Source organism: Papaver somniferum, chromosome 1, assembly GCF_003573695.1.
Source record: "Papaver somniferum cultivar HN1 chromosome 1, ASM357369v1, whole genome shotgun sequence".
Classification (NCBI taxonomy): domain Eukaryota; kingdom Viridiplantae; phylum Streptophyta; class Magnoliopsida; order Ranunculales; family Papaveraceae; genus Papaver; species Papaver somniferum.
In genome coordinates this window covers 236597612-236619014 of record NC_039358.1, presented here as the reverse complement: position 1 = coordinate 236619014, position 21403 = coordinate 236597612, and the positions used below count along the sequence as shown (strand labels likewise).

Here is a 21403-nt window from a genome sequence, read left to right as displayed (position 1 = left end):
ATGAAACCCACATCCAGAAAAGTTTACGGGCGCACCCATTTTGTCGGTGAAAATTTCTCCCAAACCCATAATTATTGAAATTTCCGTTTATATGTGATTTTCTTAGTCTGAGTTTTCTTTTTCTTTTTCTCTCTAGATCGATCCATGTATATATTTTAATTTACCAATAAGTTTATAGATTTCGATTATAATCATGACTCCGTTTGTTCAATACTGACAATGGGATGGAACAGGATTTGGTGAAGATTGATGGAAATTCAGGTTGTTAGTTGTTAGATCGAAGATGGTTTGATGTGAAGATGGGTTCGTATTGAATTTGAACCAGAAATTGAAAGCACTGATGATGTCCCCATTAACATCTGGTATTGAAACAGGGAAATTAGGGTTTGATGAGGAGCAGATACTGAGTTGGTAATGGTTCTTGTGGATGTAAATGTGAGTCTGGGTTCGGGATTAAGAAAATGGTTCAGAAACATACCTCGTGAAATTTCTCCTCAGAACAATCGATTTCAGAGTCAATAATACTGATGAGGAGAGTGTCATCCGCATTGGATCTCTTCTCAGTTAGAGAAGACAAGTGATGATAAGCTGGAATAGACGTCGTTCGAATTCAAATCACTTTTTCAAATAGATTAGTAGTATTGTTACTAGTACTGGTCTTTATTGGGGTAGTGAAAATGGTAGAGGTGTAGTTTCCATGAGTAGTTTTGTTTGCTGGTGGAAGTACTGAATATGGAGCTTTCTTCATCGTTCCACTCATAGTAAGTTGTAGTTTTATTTCCTGTTTATCCAACTACTTTCCCGCGTCTCTGGTACGCATGCAGCGACGTAGCGTGCTATTGATCTCCATTTTCCTAATGTTTTGCATCGCCTTACTAGATTGGAAAGGTTGACTATCATTATTAATTATTAAAACATAACAGTTTGTATACATCTTTGACAGGGAATAGAAAGATTTGAGACTGATTTAAGTGTGCTACATCCAATTTTAACTGAATGTTGTGCAATTAAATCAGACGCGGAGCTTTCTCTTATTTTGTATGCCAAAGATGGAAGCTCATGTAGAGGTAATGTCCCGGCAAAATGTTCTGTAATTTGATAAAATGAATCTCCTAATTTGTTAACTTTCGTTGGCTTTGGTTTGTTAAAATATAGATTCCAATTATTACAAAATGGGAGACTAAAATAACAGGAGTATGCATAAGTTTGCTTCCAGTATGTATAAGTTTATACTGCTTAGTAATACATATTTTAAGATTCTAAGAACCATGTAAACTAAAATGCTTCAAAATTGTATGTAAAGCTTCCCTTGTATCTACAGTATCGACTTATTATGTCTTATTATAACTTAGCTTTTTAATCTTACGTGATCGGTTTAATTTGTTACGAATGATATTTTTTGTTTGATAAACTGATCCACTTGGCAGGCAATGAGAAATATGAGAGCCGGAATTTTCAAGTATCAACTAAGTAGCATATTTCTTCCACATCTGAAGGTTCTAATCTATAACCTTACTTATTTCGCAATATCGAGTTGCCTCAGCTATCTTTCATAAACTTCTACATGTTCAATTCCGTTGTGCTTTGATTTCACCTAACTTTGAAGCTTGCAGACTTGATACGGTCCAATGATTCTCTCATATTTTAACATCACTTGCAGGCCTTCGAAGAGTGTTTTTCTATGTGTCGAAACTAGTAGAAGAAATAAAATTTGGAAAAGGAGATGGAAGTGTAGATGGGTTTGGTGTGTGTGTGACGTGCATTTAGAAGAAAATGGAGGTGTAAATAGTGATGCATAATAGGTTATGCATCTACAAAATTTGTTGCATAACTTGTTATGCATTCTCGAAATTGGTTGCATGACACGTTCTGCAGCTTTTTTTTTTGCATAACTTGTTATGTAGTCCAGAAAAGGGTTGCATAACACGTTATGCAGCTACTTTTTTCTTAGTATTGAAACCAACAAGAAATAAGGCTGCATAACTTGTCATGCACCTACAATAATATCTACATAACATGTTATGCAGCCGCGAAAATGGATGCATAACTTGTTATGCATCCGAAAATATGACTGCATAATGCATTATGCATCGAGAAAATTGTTGCACAATCTTTTATGCATCGAGAAAATAGATGCATAACCTGTTATGCATCCGAAAATATGTTTGCATAATGCATTATGCATCAATTTTTTATGTACGCACTAAAATCAACCAAAACAATGGCTACATAACTTGTTACAGATGCATAACTTTGTTATGCAGATGCATAATTTGTTATGCAGTCGAGAAAATGGTTGCATAATTCTTCATGCGTCTGCAGAATGTGTTATGCATCTTTTTTTGCCTAAAATGATGATCACCTTCGATTTTTTCGTGAAAAACAAAAATTTAATATTGTTGTTTGTACTCGTTGCGTAGCTCTCTTAAAAAGATTTCCAACGATATAAAATTTGTAAAATTCCAAGGCGCGTATTTTTAGATATGTTATATCCGAGTTGCGTTGCCAATTATACCCCTGGTGCATAACCCGTCATGTGGATGCATAATCCGTCATGCATACATTTTTAATAATTTCATATAATTATGGGTGTCACGGTACCTAAAATTAATTGTGGTCCTGAGAATGAGAATATTATTTTTTTGGGTCTCCCCCTAATTTCCCCTTATCAAAATCTATAATATAACACAAAATGATTTGTTTGGTGTCTATGGTTGGCATCTTTTCTGGACCAAAATGCCCTCATTCATTTTAAGTTATCCCTCCGGATCTTTTTAAAACTAAATTACAAATTAAAATTTAAATTACCACAGCCGCTGCCACCTGCACTACCTCCACTGTCTATGCCTATGCCTCAACCACCACTACCCCCGTCTTTTCCACCACCACCTCCACTTTTATTATGTTATTGTCATTTGCCGCTCTACCAGCACCACCTCCTCCCCTGTCAAATCAAATATAGGTTACCCCTACCACCATCGATATCATCACCAACAACACCGCAAACATCATCATCACCTTTGCCAAGCAGCAGCGCCAACACCACTGTCGTCAGCACTACAACTCCGCCGAAAATATCTTGTGCCTTTTGTGTTTTTCCAAACTCAACTACTACATCCGTGTTTTTACCGAGAATTTGGATGGAACTTTTAAACATTAACCATTACTCACTTCCTTGATCATTCCTTCACCACCAGAAACACCCGTAACCGTCAGCATCACAAATACAAAAATCAAAATTTTCCACCCAAACCAAAATCGGTCATTCACCACCACCACTACCTTACCAAAAACAACCGCCGCATCAGCACCGTACATACACATTCTTAGATTTTGTTTTCGATTTCAAACCCAAATTCAAGCTGTTATTTTCGATCTCGGTTGAGATGATGAGTACTTACCCAACCTCACAAATCAAACCCATAACCACCATCACATCCCCCATATCACTTTCAGAGCCACCGTCACCGTTTATGTTAAAAATTTAAGTAGTTGTTGTAATTACATCAGAACCATGATCATAACCAGTAATTTACCAAACAATTTCCTCCCCATCACCATCACCATCTTCAATCTTTGTGGGAACAAATTCAAACCAAAATTTAGATATACACCACTAGGAGTCTACGATTCTCAAATTATCGTATTATTGCACCAATCACAAATTCAGATCATTCAATCAGGAAAACACAAAACTTTATATATTGATTATGTTGGAAACAATGAGCAAATAATGAAACTGAATCTCAAACAGCTGAGTCGCGGACTAGGTCGCTATTTATAAGGTATTTCGCGACTCTGCCTCTTTGATTGTGCTAGCAGTCAAAAAATTGTCGAAAACCTATGGGATAAAACAGCTGATACTCTCTTGTTCGATATCTCTGCACTATGAGAAATCGAATCACAATACTCTTTCTAACACTTGCTCAGAATCACAAAAACAGATAACTTTCTCTTTTCAGAAAACCAGCCTTATTACAGCTTAAGAGAATCAATTAAGTTTAATTAAAATAAATTCTGATTAATTACCCAAAATTAATCTTCCGTAACAGTCAGAAAACGGGCAAAATATAATATCAAAATTAATGAGAATTAATTAGAGAATAATTTCCTTAAAAGCGTTTTGAAAACCAATAGTCAAATCTGCAAAAAGTTTTTTTTGCATAAGTCACCAGACCTCCCAAGACCCCCAAGGCCCCGCTCTCCCGTATTTTTGATAAATAGTATAGATATAAATAATATACCTAGTCAAATGCAAGGGGTGAGACTTGAACCCAAGTCTATAGTGTGGGAACCCAAAATAATACCACCACACTATTTCTCTAAGTTTGATATAATATTATAAAACTATGTTTTAAAATATATATATCTCCCAACAATCCCCCACTTATATTTTAAAAACATTGAGCAAGTGCTATATAGTTGTGCATAAGCAAAGGTGCCTTTCGACTTGAACCTCTACATAGTGTTAAACTTTCTAAGTACTAGGTGACTAGAGTGACTCGGGTCTTGAACTCTAACTAATATTAGATTATTTAACACACCAAAACTATATCTAGAGTAATGTCCTTAAGTTTGCACATTAAGGACATGTGCTTATCCCTTTCTTAACGAACGATCTAGAGAAATGTCCAAGTTCTCATAGAAGGCGGCCAGACCTTCACATTCGTATAGGTGAGTCTATCAAGGATACTTCTGTGTATCCCACTCTAACTTAAGAGCTATAGACATCATTAAGAGTTTAAACACTCAACCTGTTTCCCACTTCAGGATATCATGCTATGGGAGTGCATGACTCTATCATATCATTTGTAACTTCGTCTAGTCCCTTTGAACCTATTTCTAGGTTGGGTATCCATTACAAATGACTCAACTTCTCACGGGAAAAAGTCCCATACTTTTAGAGGTATTCCATACCTTTTCTCTTGTTAATCCTTTCGTCAAAGTATCAGCTATATTTCCTTCAGACCTTACATGATCTACTCTAACAACACCAGTTGTGAGAAATTCTCTAACTGTGTCTTGCTTTCGACGTATCTGTCGATTCTTATTGTTATTATAACAATTCTATACTACTCCGATGGCCGCGGTACTATCGTAGTGGCTGGTATCGGTTTTTCCCATACTGGAATGTCTGACAACAGACTCTTCAGCCATCCTGCCTCTTCACTAGCTGCTGCTAGTGCCATCAATTCTGCCTTCATCGTAGATTGGGCTATAATTTTCTGTTTCTTTGTTCTCCAAGATACAGCGCCCCCAGCAATTGTAAAAACATATCCACTGGTGGCCTTGGAATCATCTGAGAGAGTGTTCCAATTAGCATCGCTAAATCCTTCAAGGACTGCGGGATACCTCTTATAGTGTAGTCCCAGGTTTGTGGTTCTTTTCAGATACCGCATAACCCTCTCAATAGCATCCCAGTGTTCCAAACTAGGATTACTGGTAAACCTGCACAGAACTCCCAATGCATATGCAATGTCTGGTCTAGTACAATCAGTTGCATAACGTAGACTTCCAATTATACTAGCATATTCAGATTGTCTAACACTTTCTCCGGTATTCTTAAACAATTTCACAGTAGGATCAAACGGAGTACAAACAAGTTTACAATCAAAAATTCATACTTCCTCAGAATTTTTTCAATGTAGTGAGATTGATCTAAAAAATACTACTATCAGTTCTAGGTATTTTGATTCCCAAGATTACACTAGCTTCACCCAAATCTTTCATGTCAAAATTCGAACTAAGCATGCTTTTAGTTTCAGTGACAACAGATAAATTGGAACCAAATATCAGCAAATCATCCACATACAAGCAAACAATCACACACACATCATTCTCAGATTTATAATAGATGCATTTGTCACCCTCATTTATTCTGAAATTATTTGAAATCATTAAATTATTAAATTTCTCATGTCATTGTTTAGGAGCTTGTTTTAAACCATAAAGAGATTTCTCTAGCTTACATACTTTCTGTTCTTGTCCAGGAATTACAAAACCTCCAGGTTGTTCCATGTATATTTCCTCTTCTAATTCACCATTCAAAAAAGCAGTTTTAACATCCATTTGGTGAATAACAAGATTATGAGCAGCAGCAACAACAATCAAAACACGTATAGATGTTAATCTAGTAACAAGAGAATAAGTATCAAAAAATTCTACGTTTTCTCGTTGCGTAAATCCTTTAGCAACCAGTCTAGCTTTGTGCTTATCTACTGTTCCATCAGGTTTGAGTTTCCTTTTCAAAACCCATTTACAACCTATAGGCTTACAACCAGGAGGTAAATCTACTATACGCCAAGTTCCATTAGACATGTGAGAATCCCATTCATTATCTACAGCTTCTTTCCAGAAACTAGACTCTGCAGAACTAAACGCCTCTTGTAAATTAGAAGGTTCTTCCTCTATAGCGTAAAATTCAAAATCGGGATTTTTATCTTTTGTCTCAGTCCTAGCTCTTTTACTGCATCTAGGTTCAAATTCAGTGACCCTAGTTTCTTCACTTCTAGGTTCTTCTAATCTAGGTTCAGAATCAGAACTAGGTAAAGTACTTGGTATTGAACCCCCATTATTTCTAGATATAAAAGGAAATATATCTTCAAAGAAATCAACATCAATAGATTCAATAATAACCTTATTATTAATATCAAAGAACCTATAAGCTTTACTGTTTTGAGCATAACCAATAAAAACACATTCATAAGCTCTACTTTCTAACTTATGTCTTTTAGGATCAGGTTTCTAACAAAAGCTAAACAACCCCAAACTCTAAAATAAGAGACATTAGGTTTTCTACCTCTCCAGATTTCATAAGGAGAAATTTTGGTTTTATTATTGGGAATGCGATTTAATACATGGCAAACATTCAACAAACATTCACCCAAGCAACGGTAAGTTCAGTCAGTGTATGATTCTTTCTTTCAGCTTTTCCATTCATTTGAGGATTATTTGGAGAAGTTCTTTCATGTATTATGCCATTAGTTTGATAAATTTCAGTAAAGGGAGAAGAATCATATTCAGTGCCTCTATCACTACGAAACCTCTTAATTTTTCTACCAAATTGATTTTCAATTTCAGCGATAAAGATCTTAAACTTTTCAATAGCTTCATTCTTATGGCTCAACAAATAAACATAAGTATAATTAGAACAGTCATCAATGAACGCCATGATATACCTTTTTCCATTTCTAGTTAGGATACCTTCATATTCACACAAATCAGAATGTATTAAGTCTAGTGGTTTGGATTCTCTTACAACATATTTATGTGAAGTCTTGGTTATTTTTGCTTGACTGCAGTATTCACATTTTTGAAAATCATTTTCAGAAAATTCAGGGAGGACACCTAACTTTCTCATGTTATTTACTAACTTTTTACCCACATGACAAAGCCTACCATGCCAAACATTAACATTGCAAACCATATAAGCAGAAGATTCAATTTTATTCATAGCATCAACATTAAGCTTAAACATTCCATCAGTAGCATAACCCTTTCCTACAAAACTCTTATTCATAGTTATAGTGTAAATATCAGACCCAATAGTTTGGTACAACCCATCCTTGTTGAGAAGATAGCCGGAAACAAGGTTCTTTCTCATTTCTGGAGTGTGAAGGACATCTTTCAGCATGAGTGTCTTCCCAGAAGTAAACTTCAACTCTACTGTACCAGAACCTTTCACCATAGTGATGTGAGAGTCTCCCAACAACACTTTCTTATCCTTGGTTTCAGCATAAGTCTTAAACATGGACCTATCAAAACAACAATGACGCGAAGCACCACTGTCTATCCACCACCCATCAGATCCACCAACCATGTAGAACTTTAGATCAGAGACCATGGAAATTATAACGTCACCCACAACATTAGCTTGTGCGTTATTCTTTTCCTTGTTAAACCTGCAATTCCTAGCCATGTGGTTTGATTTATTACAGGTATAACAAAGAAACTCAGAATTGGAATTCTGTCCATTTCTTGATGGGTGTTGGTTCTTGTTTTGATTAGGTCTTCCTCCTTTCTTTTGGTTCTGGTTAGGTTTCAGGTCATTCTTCTTAGGTTTCAAACTCGGATGAGTCTTATTGTTAGAAACAATGAGAATCTCTTCCTTCTTATCTTGTTTCCGAGCTTCTTCCTCAACCCTAAGCTTAACAATCAAACTTTCAATAGAAAATTCTTTAGTCTTGTGACGCAAAGTATTACGAAAATCTTTCCAGCTAGGTGGTAACTTGTCAATCATTACAGAAACTTGAAATTGTTCATCAGTTTTCATACCTTCGGTCATAATTTCGTGGTAAATTTTTTGAAGTTCATGAGCCTGTGCAACAACTGACCTATCATCCACAATTTGGTATCTCAAGTACCGGCTCACAGCATACTTCTTTGAGCCAGCTTCCTCGGTGTCATATTTTTTCTGTAATGCATCCCATACACCTTTAGCAGTTTCAAAAGTTGAATAATACTCATATAAATCATCAGATAATGCGTTAAGAATGTAGTTTTTGCAATCAAAGTCATCATCAACCCATTTTTCAATGGCCTTATGTTTCTCCTTAGGAGTTTGAGAAACAACGTCTTTGGCACCACCGGTAGGAGGTGGATCAGTAGCAGCAACACCATCATCAGCATCAACAGCGACAGCAGCAGTCTTATCAGCAACAACAGTCTTATCAGCAGCAGGTTCCAGGGTTCCAGGATGAACACTCGACACAATCATATGCAGCTTCATGAGTTTGAGATAAAAGAACATCTTCAGCTTCCATCTTCTGAAATGCAGCCCTTCAAATTTGAATGGCTTGTTGGTATCATCAACGCGCTTCTTTTCAACCTCCATAGCAAAATCAAATACCTTAAAATTGTTGGAAACAGTGAGCAAATAATGAAACCGAATCTCAAACAGCTGAGTCGCGGACTAGGTCGTTATCTTTAAGGTATTTCACGACTCTTCCTCTTTGATTGTGTTAGAAGTCAAAAAATTGTCCAAAACCTATGGGATAAAACAGCTGATACTCTCTTGTTCGATTTCTCTGCACTATGAGAAATCGAATCACAATACTCTTTCTAACACTTGCTCAGAATCACAAAAATAGATAACTTTCTCTTTTCAGAAAACCAGCCTTATAACAGCTTAAGAGAATCAATTAAGTTTAATGAAAATAAATTCTGATTAATTACCCAAAATTAATCTTCCTTAACAGTCAGAAAACGGGCAGAATATAATACCAAAATTAATGAGAATTAATTAGAGAATAATTTCCTTAAAAACGTTTTGAAAACCAAAAGTCAAATCTGCAAAAAGTTTTTTTTTTGCATAAGTCACCAGACCTCCCAAGACCCCCAAGGCCCCGCTCTCCCGGACTTTTGATAAATAGTAGTGAAAACTACAGGGAGACCCATTTTTCAGATTTTTTCCACTGTGAAACCCACGCCCAAAAATCTGAAGGGGCGCACCCATTTTTTAGGGAAAAAATATTCTGGGACCCAAAATTATTGAAATTAAATTTTATCGTACTCTTCATCTTTCTTCTTCTCTTTTTCTCTTCCATCTCCAGATCCGATCTGATTTCAATCTGATTTCATAAAAATCCGAAATTTCTTCATTGAAAACAAGTTTTAGTGGTAGATCTATGATTATATCAAACCTTGTTTCAAGAAAGTGAAGTTGTAGATCTATGATTAACAGGGGTTTGATTGCTGGAAATACATGGAACTGCAGTTGTTACGGAGGAGAAAGTGAAGCCAAGAATGAATGGGTTGAGATGTTATTGAGCAATTGTAATAGATTTAGATGGTTTGGTTGGTTTAATGGTTGCAGCTGATCATATGGAAGGTGAAAGTGGTAATGTGAAAGAATCCAAGATGTACCATGGAATTCTGGTTTGAAAGACGGTATCGATCTTATTGTAAGTTTTGTGTCTTTTTTTTTTTTGATTGTTGTATTAAGATGATGTTCTATAGGAGTAACGACAATGCAGGCAAAGGATCCAAGAGGAGAATTGGTTCACTATTCTGATGACAAGACGAGCGAGAAATTTGAGTTTATGGTTCACAGGGAAGGTCTGCACCAATTTTGTTTCAAGAACAAGGGTCCTCATTAAGAAACCGTCGACTTTGATATTCATATTCGCCATTTTGCATATCATGGCCAGCGTGCTAAGGACGGGATGATTGGAGAATATCTAAGGTTTTGAATACTCTCGTCTTTCTTGATAAAAATGGAAAAGGTGACCTCCCTGTTTCTTGCACATGGTTTTGCAGAGCACCTTAACCCATTGATGACACAACTCGCAAAGTTGCAACAAGCTCTCTTTGATGTCCAGTTCGAACAGCACTGCCTAGAAGCTCAGACTGATCGCCAAGCTATATGTTATATCTATCTCCCATAGTAAAAAGTGATGACAACAGTCTGATTTAAAATTGTTGTTTTGGGCAGTGAATCAAGGAATGAGTAAGAGGGCAATCCACAAAGCAATGTTGAAGTTGAGAAGATAGTTATTGCAAGAAGAAGTTACAGGAAATGATTTTACTGTCGGGAATTAATGTATGACTGTTGTGCAATACAGGGAAAGAGAAGCACGAATTATTGTTGTGCAATACAGGGAAAGAAAAGCACATAATATGATTATGCATTTATAAAAATGGATGTATAACCTATTATGCATCTACAAAATTTGTTGCATAACCTATTATGCAGTCCAGAACACGGTTGGATAACATTTTATGCAGCAATTTTTTTGTCACTATTAAAACCAACAAAAACAAAGACTGCATAACTTGTCATGCATCTATAATAATATCTGCATAACATGTTATGCAGTCGCTAAAATAGATGCATAACCTGTTATGCATTTGAAAATACGGCTGCGTAATGCATTATGCATCGAGAAAATTGTTGCACAATCTTTAATGCATCGAGAAAAAAGATGCATAATGCATTATGCATCTATTTTTTATGCACGCACTAATACATTCGTTACATAACTTGTTATAGATGCATAACTTTGTTATGCATATGCATAATTTGTTATGCAGTCGAGAAAATGGTTGCATAATTCGTTATGCGTCTGCAGAATGTGTTTTGCATCTTTTTTGGTGGCTGCATAATGGTTATGTAGTCAGTTTTCGAAAATTTTGCCTAAAACGATGATCACCTCCGATTTTTCATGAAAAACAAAAATTTGATATTGTTGTTTGTACTCGTTGCGTAGCTTTCTTTAAAATATTTCCAACCATATAAAATTTGTAAATTTCTAAGGTGCGGATTTTTAGATATGTTATGTCCAAGTTGAGTTGCCAATTATACCCCTGATGCATAACTCAGTCATGCAGATGCATAATCCGTCATGCAGAAGTTTTTAATAATTTCATATAATTATGGGTGTCACGGAAATAATTATGGGTGTCACAGTACCCAAAATTAATTGTGGGCCTGAGAATGAGAATATTTTTTTTTTGGGTCTCCCCCTAATTTCCCCTAAATAGTATAGATATAAATAATATACCTAGTCAAATGCAAGGAGTGAGACTTGAACCCAAATCTATAGTGTGGGAGCCCAAAATAATCCCACCACACTATTTCTTTAAGTTTGATATAATATTACAAAACTATGTTTCTAAATATACATATCTCCCAACAGATTATTAAAGTAGATCAAAGAACCCGAATTAGGGCATCAATCAACGGTATCCAAATTTTTCTTCCTAAAAACATTTTCACCATTACTGATTGTATTGGATACGAATGATCACGGCTGAGAGGTTGTAGTGATGTCGCCCCGGCAGTGACGGTGAGATGTCATGCTCAGCAGAAAACTAAGAATGAAGACATTTTAACACATGTTGTCCATAATGAAAGGTTAGGATAATGATTTTCCTGTTCACTTTTGTCACGATTATTACGTGATAATAAAAACTGTTGGTCCCATAATAAGAAGCCTCATTTGGATTTATTGCCATCTTGACGCTAAAAAGGATTTCTAATTAAATGATTTTTGCATTCAAATGTACTGCCCTTTAGTGTTTTGTTCGTTTTTACTTATAACTTGCTTTGGTGGCGACTAGAGAGACGAGCGGCAGGAGCCTACCTGCAGAGATGTTTTGCATTGACATCAATCCTGTGCCTTTATGGCACGGGAAATCCACTAGTTAGTTCTATATAAATTACGACAGAAACAAGTTGGTCTATTCACAAAAGTGCACATCTCTGCAAATGATTTCGAGGTATTATAAGAAATATTGGTGCAGTTTTCTTGTGCGTACACTAACTTAACAGGAAGAACACTGAAACAAAAATTCAACCTGGACATTACAGAAGTAGCCAGAAGGAAGACTTAGACAAACAATGCGCATGCTTACCTTGCAGTTCTATCACTGTTAATCATTTTAAATAGACTAACCCAAAAAAAATTAAGCATGTCATCATCTCTTCCAGGCACCTACGACAATCTGTACAAATTAAACTTTTTTCATCCATGGCTAGTTTAAACCCAGCAATATATTTCCATAATGCCATAAACGCAAAAGGCAAGATTTGTGAGTCTGAGAAAAGTTTTTAGGTTTTCAATTGTTGTCAAATTTGTGTTGCATGTCATGCTCGCCCTGACCAACCAATCAACTTAACATAGAAATAAAATAACACAAACTGGCAGGACATAAAAGACACTAAAATAAGGCACATGCATTTGATAATGAACATCATTTATTTCTGTTCACATCTATCTTGTTAGCATACGAGCATCCAACTCAAAATCAATTGGCGATGAGTAGAGATCCAAAGGATTATAAACCGCAGGATCTTAGATTGCCCAGACAATGTGGGACTAATAATCTCAACACGCCCCCTCACGTGTAGCCTCGTTGGGTCTAACACGTGGAAAATTAAATCGGGTGACGCAGAGTAAGGCACGGTCAATGACTCAACGCAAATAGCCTGCTCCGATACCATGTTAGAATACGGGCATCCAACTCAAAACCAATTGGCAATGAGTGGAGTGGCCCATAGGATTATAAACCGCAATATCTTAGATTGTCCAACAATGTGGGACTAATAATCTCAACACGCCCCCTCACATGTAGCCTAGTTGAGTCTAACACGTGGACACAATTAAATCGGGTGACGCGGAATAAAGGCGCGGTCAAATAACTCGTCGCAAATAGAAATAGCCTACTCTCATAACATGCTAGAATACGGGCATCCAACTCAAAACCGATTGGCGATGAGTGGAGAGGCCCAAAGAATTATAAACCACAGGATCTTAGATTGCCCCGACAATGTGTGACTAATAATCTCAACATACCTAAACAACAAATATAAATACTGTTAGCTAAACTTGTAACTATATATGGAAATAAATCTATGGTTGTTTGGGAACTACTTTACTCAGTCTGAGTGTATGGAACTGTTTTAACCATAAGGGGTACGATTAAGTCTACCATTATACAGCTGTTTTGCAAGCATCCAGTAGAGTGTTTGACAAAGTCTGGGTTACCTCATCTAGACTAGTAATTTACTTATTTGTATACTGCATTTCAGCGAAAGAACCCTGAATCCTACTAAACTAGTTTTAGTTTCCCTCGGTTTATTTTAGTCAATATTTGCAAGTCCGCAACACAAGACATGAAAAACAGAAATGCTAGCGAACTTGCAATTGAGTTCGGTGCAGGAGGGAGCCTAATCATGAAATGGAATGGAAGTGAACTGATGCTTAAGAGATGAAGGAAGGAAGGAGACAATCATGTATGTTAACAAAGGAGGGTATTCAAGACATACTGCAGAATGAAAAAAACCAAATGTAGTTCAAGACAATTTATGACAAAGAGCAACACAGTTGAGTTTAGGCAAACCTTGTAATTGCCAATCTATAACTAGCTAGGCACTTGGCAACCATAGTTGCACATATTCAAAATTATATATAGTGCTACATCGCTAGTGACTGAAAGCAGATAACTATCCGTTGTTATGAACACAAATATTCAAAATGATAAATTATTAGTATTGCGGAAAGGGAAAACAAACTATCATGGCAGCTAACTAATATGAACTATCCTAGTTGGTCAACTTTTTATGGGCATCAGATATAAAATGAAAAAAGAAAAACTTGTATTTGAAAGCTCATATTGATAATTAACCGGGTTCAATTAGTTGGGTTTGTTCATGCAGCTGTTGCCATATCCAAAGACTTCGGCTATTTGGCCGTTCTCAAATTCCAAAGAGGGTAAGTATAATATCGATTAGGCTGTTTCTTTTGCTTACGCGGCCTTTTACTTTCTCCTGTAAGATGCATTGAAAAGCAAGTGATATATATATACTCACGTACGCCTCAACAGACAGCTGATGGATGTTTCGATCGGTCTGGACTTATAACTTGGCCGGAACTTATAACTTGTTCCTAAAGCAAATATAGATCACTCATTAAACAAAAAGAAAAAAGGATTTTAAAGATATATATTATCGAACATTATCATCATTATACAACAATAAAAACGGCAAAATTATAAGAACTTTTGAAAGTTTAAAACACTACCTCCTAAACTTTCTCCACACTCTATTGCATACCATTTCATCACACCATCCGAATGATCCGGTATTTTGGATTTTCAAAACTACATTCTAATATGTCTTCAAATATATATTTGCAAAATATAAACTCTATCCTAATTTTACGTACAGGTAAATGAACGGATGATTTTAACAAGCGAGCCCCACGTTTTCAGGTGTTTGAAATCCTATCCGTTGATTTATCATTTCCACTGTTCCACAAATACTCGTTCTATATGAAAAATTCAGTCGGTTTGATAAGATAATTCTTAGGATTTTAGATAAGTTAGAACTCTGATATCTTGTCACTTGATCCTCTGCAGCAAGTCATATGTAATATATATATATACAGGTTCATCAGACCTCTACCTTCACATTCATTCATCTCTCGTATCTAGTATTTTCATCTTTCTTTTTTCTCTTCTCTGATCAATCAAGATGGTTACTGCACGACAAATCGATCACATTCGTACTGGAGTCGGGTTCGCAGGTAACGTCATATCTTTCGGTTTATTTCTTTCGCCTGCACCTACGTTTTATGAAATTATCAAAAAAGGAGCAGTAGAGGACTTTTCTCCAAATCCTTATTTAGCTACAATTCTGAATTGTGTACTATGGGTCTACTATGGATTACCTTTTGTTCATCCACATGATACTCTTGTCGTTACAATTAACGGCGTTGGTATTGGGATTGAACTGATCTACGTTTGCATATTCTTGATCTATGCAACCAAGAAAGGAAGACGTTATGTGATGTTGGTGTTTGCTGGTGAAGCTGTTTTTTATGCTGCGGTAGTACTGCTTCTTACTCTAGAACCACGTTGTATTGCAAACAGACCCAAGATAATCGGTATATTGTGTGACATCTTCAACATATTGATGTATGCTATGCCGCTCGACAATCTGTATCAGGTTTGCAAATCAAAGAGCAGCCAGTATATGCCCAAGTGGCTTCTTCTTTTTAATGCTCTCAACGGTGGCTGTTGGTTGGCTTTTGCACTTCTCCGTTATGATATCTATCTATTGGTAAGTAACGGGTCGGGATTTGTTTTTGGTTTAATCCAAATCGGAGTATGGTGGTGGTTTAGAAACGGCCCAAAGAAAGAGGACCAGATTGATGATGAGGCCGTGAAAGCAAAAGAACTCGCTATGGTCTAATTGCTGCCGATGCAAAGTTTTGAAGTAGTACAAGATTCAGCAATAGTTTTGAGCTTTTAGCAATCGATATATTTTATATTTTAGGAGTTTGTTTTTCTTCTTTAGTTTTTAGTTATTTTAGTTTTATGTAGAGTTTTATTTTAAATCAGCACACTATTTGTTTGAGTAATACAAACTTTATTATTAGTAATGAAATCTCAGTTTTTATCTGTTTTTACTTTAATACTGTTGGTCCAAGTACTCCCCCAAAGATAGGAGAAAATAGAGCCTGCAGAATCGATTCCTTTATCTAACGAAGTTTACATGATAGAAAAACTAGGATCACAAGAGACCCTAAAAACATCAGAGAGATATTTGAATCCCAAAAGGAATCTTGCCAGGCACAGAAGGAAAGGAATCCGGCCTACCTTCCCTGCACGGCACTCGCAGAATCTGATCTGACACAAATATGCCTCACACCCCATCTGCTTTCCCATTCCTGGCCAAAGAGAACAGCACATAACGACACGATGCATCTCTAGCTGCATTCATCACAGCAAATTTAAATCGGATGACTCCAAGAACACTCAACAGGCGTTGAGTTCTTTGCCGTTCTAAACCTAACTCTGAAACAATCTAAAATACGCACATCCATATAACCCTTTATCCGAACAGAACAGAATTATCACTAATGACCTGATAAACTCTACCTTGAAACCAAACCAATTCCCTTGAACATTAAACAAACTTTGTTGCGCAACTTCCACAGCTCGGCTCGAATAGCCATGTTCGCAACAAGCCACAAGTCTTTAATCATTCTGCTCCTACCCTCTTCTACGAATAGATTCCGTTATCCCGCTGAAAAGAGTAAGTTAAGCATCCTCGTGCGACAAGTGAATGGATGAAGCTACTGTTTCTTGGTGGTCATTTCATTCACAGGCTAAAGTGGGTCATCTTCTAGTTCTGTAATGCAACAGTGTTTGGTCAGTTGTTGGTCAGGCTGTTGATCTAACTGTTCCACTTGAAATGATAAGTTACTTACATTGTGTATGCACATTAGACAACATAATTTCATCTAATGGAAATTCAGTAACTACTAGCTAGTAGTTTTTAACAAGCAAATCTATCAATGTGCCTATTTTATATCCAACAGCAGATTTTACGTTGTAAATTTGTACAGGTTACTTGAAGAATTCTGATGAAACAGATGTATTTTCTTCACTACTCCCTTGGATATAGATAGATCGACTTGGAATGAATGTTCTTGGAATTTTCATAAATTAGGCTACCTGTATTTACTTCTTTCCGCGTTATGAAACTAAAGAATCAATTACAATGTTACATTATATTTCTCTAGTAAAAGCTGCTCTCAAATCCCGCCCCGACCCTATGAGAATCAAAACTATGAGAATCCAGTAAAGGCTGCTCTCAAAAGCCCCGGTCCGGATGGATACTCTGTCTTCGATAAAAAAAGTTGGGATATTATATGTAATGATGTTCACACTAACATCACATTGATTCCAAAGATTAAGAATCGAGCATTAGCTTCAGACTATCTCCCAATTTCTCTCTGCAATGTCTTACATAAGATGGGAAACGGAGCAATCACATCTCTCATTCAAACAACATGTAGAGTCCACCTGGTCGTTAATATGTAAAGATAAGCGTTGATGCAGCGTTTCTACCCAACAATCGTGCAGCGGGAGCAGTTGTTCAGGATCACAATGGCAATTTCTTAGGTTATGTTACAACCATTTTTTATGCCACTTCACCAATTCTTGCTGAAGCGATTGCCTGCAATCTGGGAATTGTAGTGGGAATCAAATTTGGTTTCGGCAAAGTGGTCATTGAAGGTGATGTTTCAAACGTCATTGATGCAATACTTGGAGAATCCAGAAGTATCCCTTGGAGCATTAGATCTGTAATTTTAAAAATAAAAGATGCAGTTCCTACTTTTGTTGATATTAAATTTCAATATGTTCCAATGCAAAGGCGACTTCGTCGTGGTGATCTCAGAATCGACGCAGAGGTATGTTTGGTGGTCTCGCATAATGCCCGTCGAAGAGCCCATCGCAATGCAAAGGACCGCAACACAATTTTATCTGGTTGAATAAGTTCTTGATTATGGAGCAGTGCTCACCCTTCTTTCTGCAAGCTACAACAATAACAAGTAGATGCAAACAATAAGAGAAGAATTAAATCAAATAGGGTATACCTAGCCATCTTTGTTTGTGATGGTAGTTCGATGAAACTAAATCAAATTATTAGCTGATCAATACGGTCGAGAACATGTTATAATGATCATCCGCGCTTTGGTAATTCGTCCATACCTTATTTAGTGTTCGCCAATGTCTCAACGCATCCCTAAGATAAAACCAATACAAGTTAGTTAAGATAGTGGTAAACAAAGCAACTGCAATTTACCTGATTGCATCTGTTTTTCTTTTTTCTTTCCATTCAGTAAAAAGACTATCAATTTTGGGTACAATCTTTTTTTATTTATTTATAATTAACTGAGCAAAGAGATCTATGAGAAGTATAGAATTAGAGTCATTTGGAATTGGAAGTTATTGTTGGTGCTATGGAAACGGATTACAAAGAGAGACTACATCTTTGTTTTGTTTCAATCAAACAAAATCTAGTTAGGGTGGTGGTGCTCAAAGCAGCAGTGTTTATGTTTATATAGTACGCTAAAGAGTCTTAACATATCACCTTCTATGTGTGATTCAGCTACCTTTGTGTTTTTAGGTGGGAAGGTAATTCATGTATTCCCCCACGGAGTAGGGAAGAATAGGAATCCAACCTTCCTCCATTGAATCACATCTTGGTTCTGTGGTTTTGGATACGGTTTGTTTTCTTTTTCTTGTCAAATAATAGCCATTGCACTAGTAACAAGGTTGTCTAATTGTGAATTGTGAATCACATTGCAGCGAAGCGGTTTTCATTTTTAATATTCAAATCACTTGATTCGTGGTAAATTTGTAAATACATGTGTATATTGGAGTTATAAATTAATAATTTAAATATATGTTAGTAGTGGGTGGGCACTTTAATTAGGTGGACGTGGCATTTTGAGTTCGAATCTTGTGCTCTAGCTTGAGTCAAAATGCCTGTAAAAAAACTATTTTTAATAAAATCACATGTAAAGAACAGATTTAGACTTGTCTGATAAAAAAATTTAATTTTAATAAAATCACATGGAAAGCAGATTTAGACTTGTCTGACTAATGAATCCATGTATATCGCAAGAGCCAGAATGAGAATCGTACATAAGATTTACGGTAGAATTGATCGTTTTGGGAAATTTTGAGACGAATTGTAAGATTCAAATCATAAATCCCAAGATTTTACAATGAGTAAAAGAAATCTGGCTTGATTGGGATATACCCAATAAGACAAAATCTGGTCATTATGAAGTAAAACCAAGCCACCCCTTAACCTTGTATTTTATAAATGGCTAAAATGCCCCCACAATGATTAGCACTAATTTAATTAAAATGATTAGATTAGTTAAATTAGTTAAATTAATTAGTTGATTTATAAGTTGGGTTTTAGAAATAATTTAGAGAGAGAGAAGTAGAATGAAGTAGTAGAGGAAGTTTTGGGGGGGAAAAGTTAGGGTTTTTGAGAAATTTGTGATATGAGTGATTCAAATCCAGATTTTGAAGTGGGGGAGTCTTCTAACTTTCCTCCTACATATGAATACTTGTATGATGATCTACCAGACCATGATCAAATGGATTACATGCATGACCCTCACTTTTATTTTCCTCAAACTCATGATGAGTATGGAAGTGATGAATATCTTGAGTCAAACGTAGAATCCAATGACCAAGAAGAAGAGAATGGAGCTACAAGTAATTAGGTAGACAACATACGTGGTGAAGATTGTGATTTTTCCATGCAAATGATGAATTTTTGTTTTGTTTTTTCACTTTTGTTGCACAGGGTCGGCAGGGTCGACGCTTTTCGATCATGCCGACCAAACACGCCGGCGTGGTTTGTATTGCAACAACGTGCCGACTTTTCATGAGCAGTATTCTTGTCGGCAGGGTAGAAAATTTACACCATGCCGACTTTCAGTTTTACAACCTAGGAGTCGTTACTTGAAAATGCTTAAGCCGGCATTTTCAAGTTTTCGAACCTTGCCGACTCTAGTCTGGTTGGCACTGTTAAATTTTTCCTACGTGTCGGCTTCTTTATGGTCGGCAGTGTTTTTTTTGTAGACCTTGCCGACCTTGGTAATTCATACCAACTAAATTTTGATGTTTTGTAGATTGTTGGATTGGTACCGATGACGGATCAACCTCAAGCTCAGAAAATTAGGGGTTCTGATACTTCCGCACATTACGCTAATGATTTGGAATGGGAGGATAAAAACGACGCGGTCAAATGGATTATTGAGAAAGCAAAAGAGAAGATGTGCGTTCTAGTGAAAAACACCCAACAAAAATCTACGCGGTTTGAAATGGTATGCGAGTGTTATGGGTCGTCGGACAAAAGTCACAAGAGAAAGGGTTATGTGTATGATAAGAAGACGACTAGGGTGTACAAGACCAAGTCAAAGAAGTGTGGATTCCCATTCAAGATTATTTTTTGGAGGAACAAAGAAACCGACAATGTGTTGAGAATGAGTAGAGTTGATGTTGGTTGGCATAACCATAAAGATCCGGAAACTCTTGTTGGGCATTGTCAAGTTGCCAAGTTGAAACCGCACGAGTTCGAACAAGTAAGAAAAAGTTGGGGAATTAAAGCAAGCAAGCTCCTTAGTAAGTTCAAGAGGGATGACAAGAATAACCTCTCTTCATTGTCTACAATTTATGCGTCCAATGCAACTATTAAAAGAATTGAATGGGATGGAATAAAGGTGATGGAAGAATCACAATGGTTAATACACAAATACAACTACACGGTGAGACACCATGAGTCATCGGAGGGGAAGGTGGATCGTATTTTTCTTGTGCATCCCGATATGATTCAATTGGAGCGTTGTTTTTACCAAGTTTTGTTCATGGATTGTACTTATAAGACGAATAGGTACAACATGCCTTTGTTGAACATTGTTGGAAAAACCTCGGATAAGCAATCGTTCACGGTGGCATGGTGTTTTATGGATCGTGAGAAGGATGATAGCTATATTTGGGCATTGGAAACTTTGAATCTTCTCTACCACGAAGACGAGACTCCCGGGGTTATAGTCACCGACAATGAGCAAGCAATAATGAACGCCGTGAGGATAGTCTTTCCCAATGCACAAAATTTCCTTTGCACTTGGCATATACAATGCAATCTTAGAAAGAATTATAGAAGTCATATCCAAAGACCGAAGGCAAAGAAAGGAACTAAACGTGAAAAAGAGGAAGATGAACATCTTATCAAACTAACTAAAGAGGAGCGAGAGAAGGAGAAAGAGAAAGAAGGCGAAGAATGGAAAGAAGGTGAGATCAAGTTTGGGTTATTCATGAAAGCGTGGCATAAGGTGGTTTGGTCGATGAGTGTTGCAAGATATGAGATAAACTTGAAGGAGTTCGAGGAAGATTGGAGGACTAATTACCCCAAAGTAGTGGAATATTGCAAGAAACAATGGTTGAGGCCACACAAAGAGAGGTTTTTGTATGCTTTTACTTACGACTATAAACATTTCAAACTTGAATCCACAAGTATGGTAGAGCAAGCTCATGGGAGACTAAAAGGTCTACTTTTCACAAGTAAAAATGGGATTGTGATGGT

The 21403-nt window shown here is 36.5% G+C and overlaps 1 protein-coding gene and 1 pseudogene across 1 annotated transcript; both read left to right on the top strand.

The window, feature by feature from the left end:
- The first annotated feature begins 9671 nt into the window (after positions 1–9671).
- LOC113273215 lies at positions 9672–10491 on the top strand (annotated as a pseudogene).
- A 4438-nt stretch (positions 10492–14929) lies between these two features.
- On the top strand, positions 14930–15819 carry LOC113338911 (bidirectional sugar transporter SWEET7b-like). Its single transcript, XM_026584307.1, has one exon. The coding sequence runs from the start codon at positions 14975–14977 to the stop codon at positions 15692–15694; it is 720 nt and encodes a 239-aa protein (XP_026440092.1). The 5' UTR covers positions 14930–14974; the 3' UTR covers positions 15695–15819.
- Positions 15820–21403: the final 5584 nt, after the last annotated feature.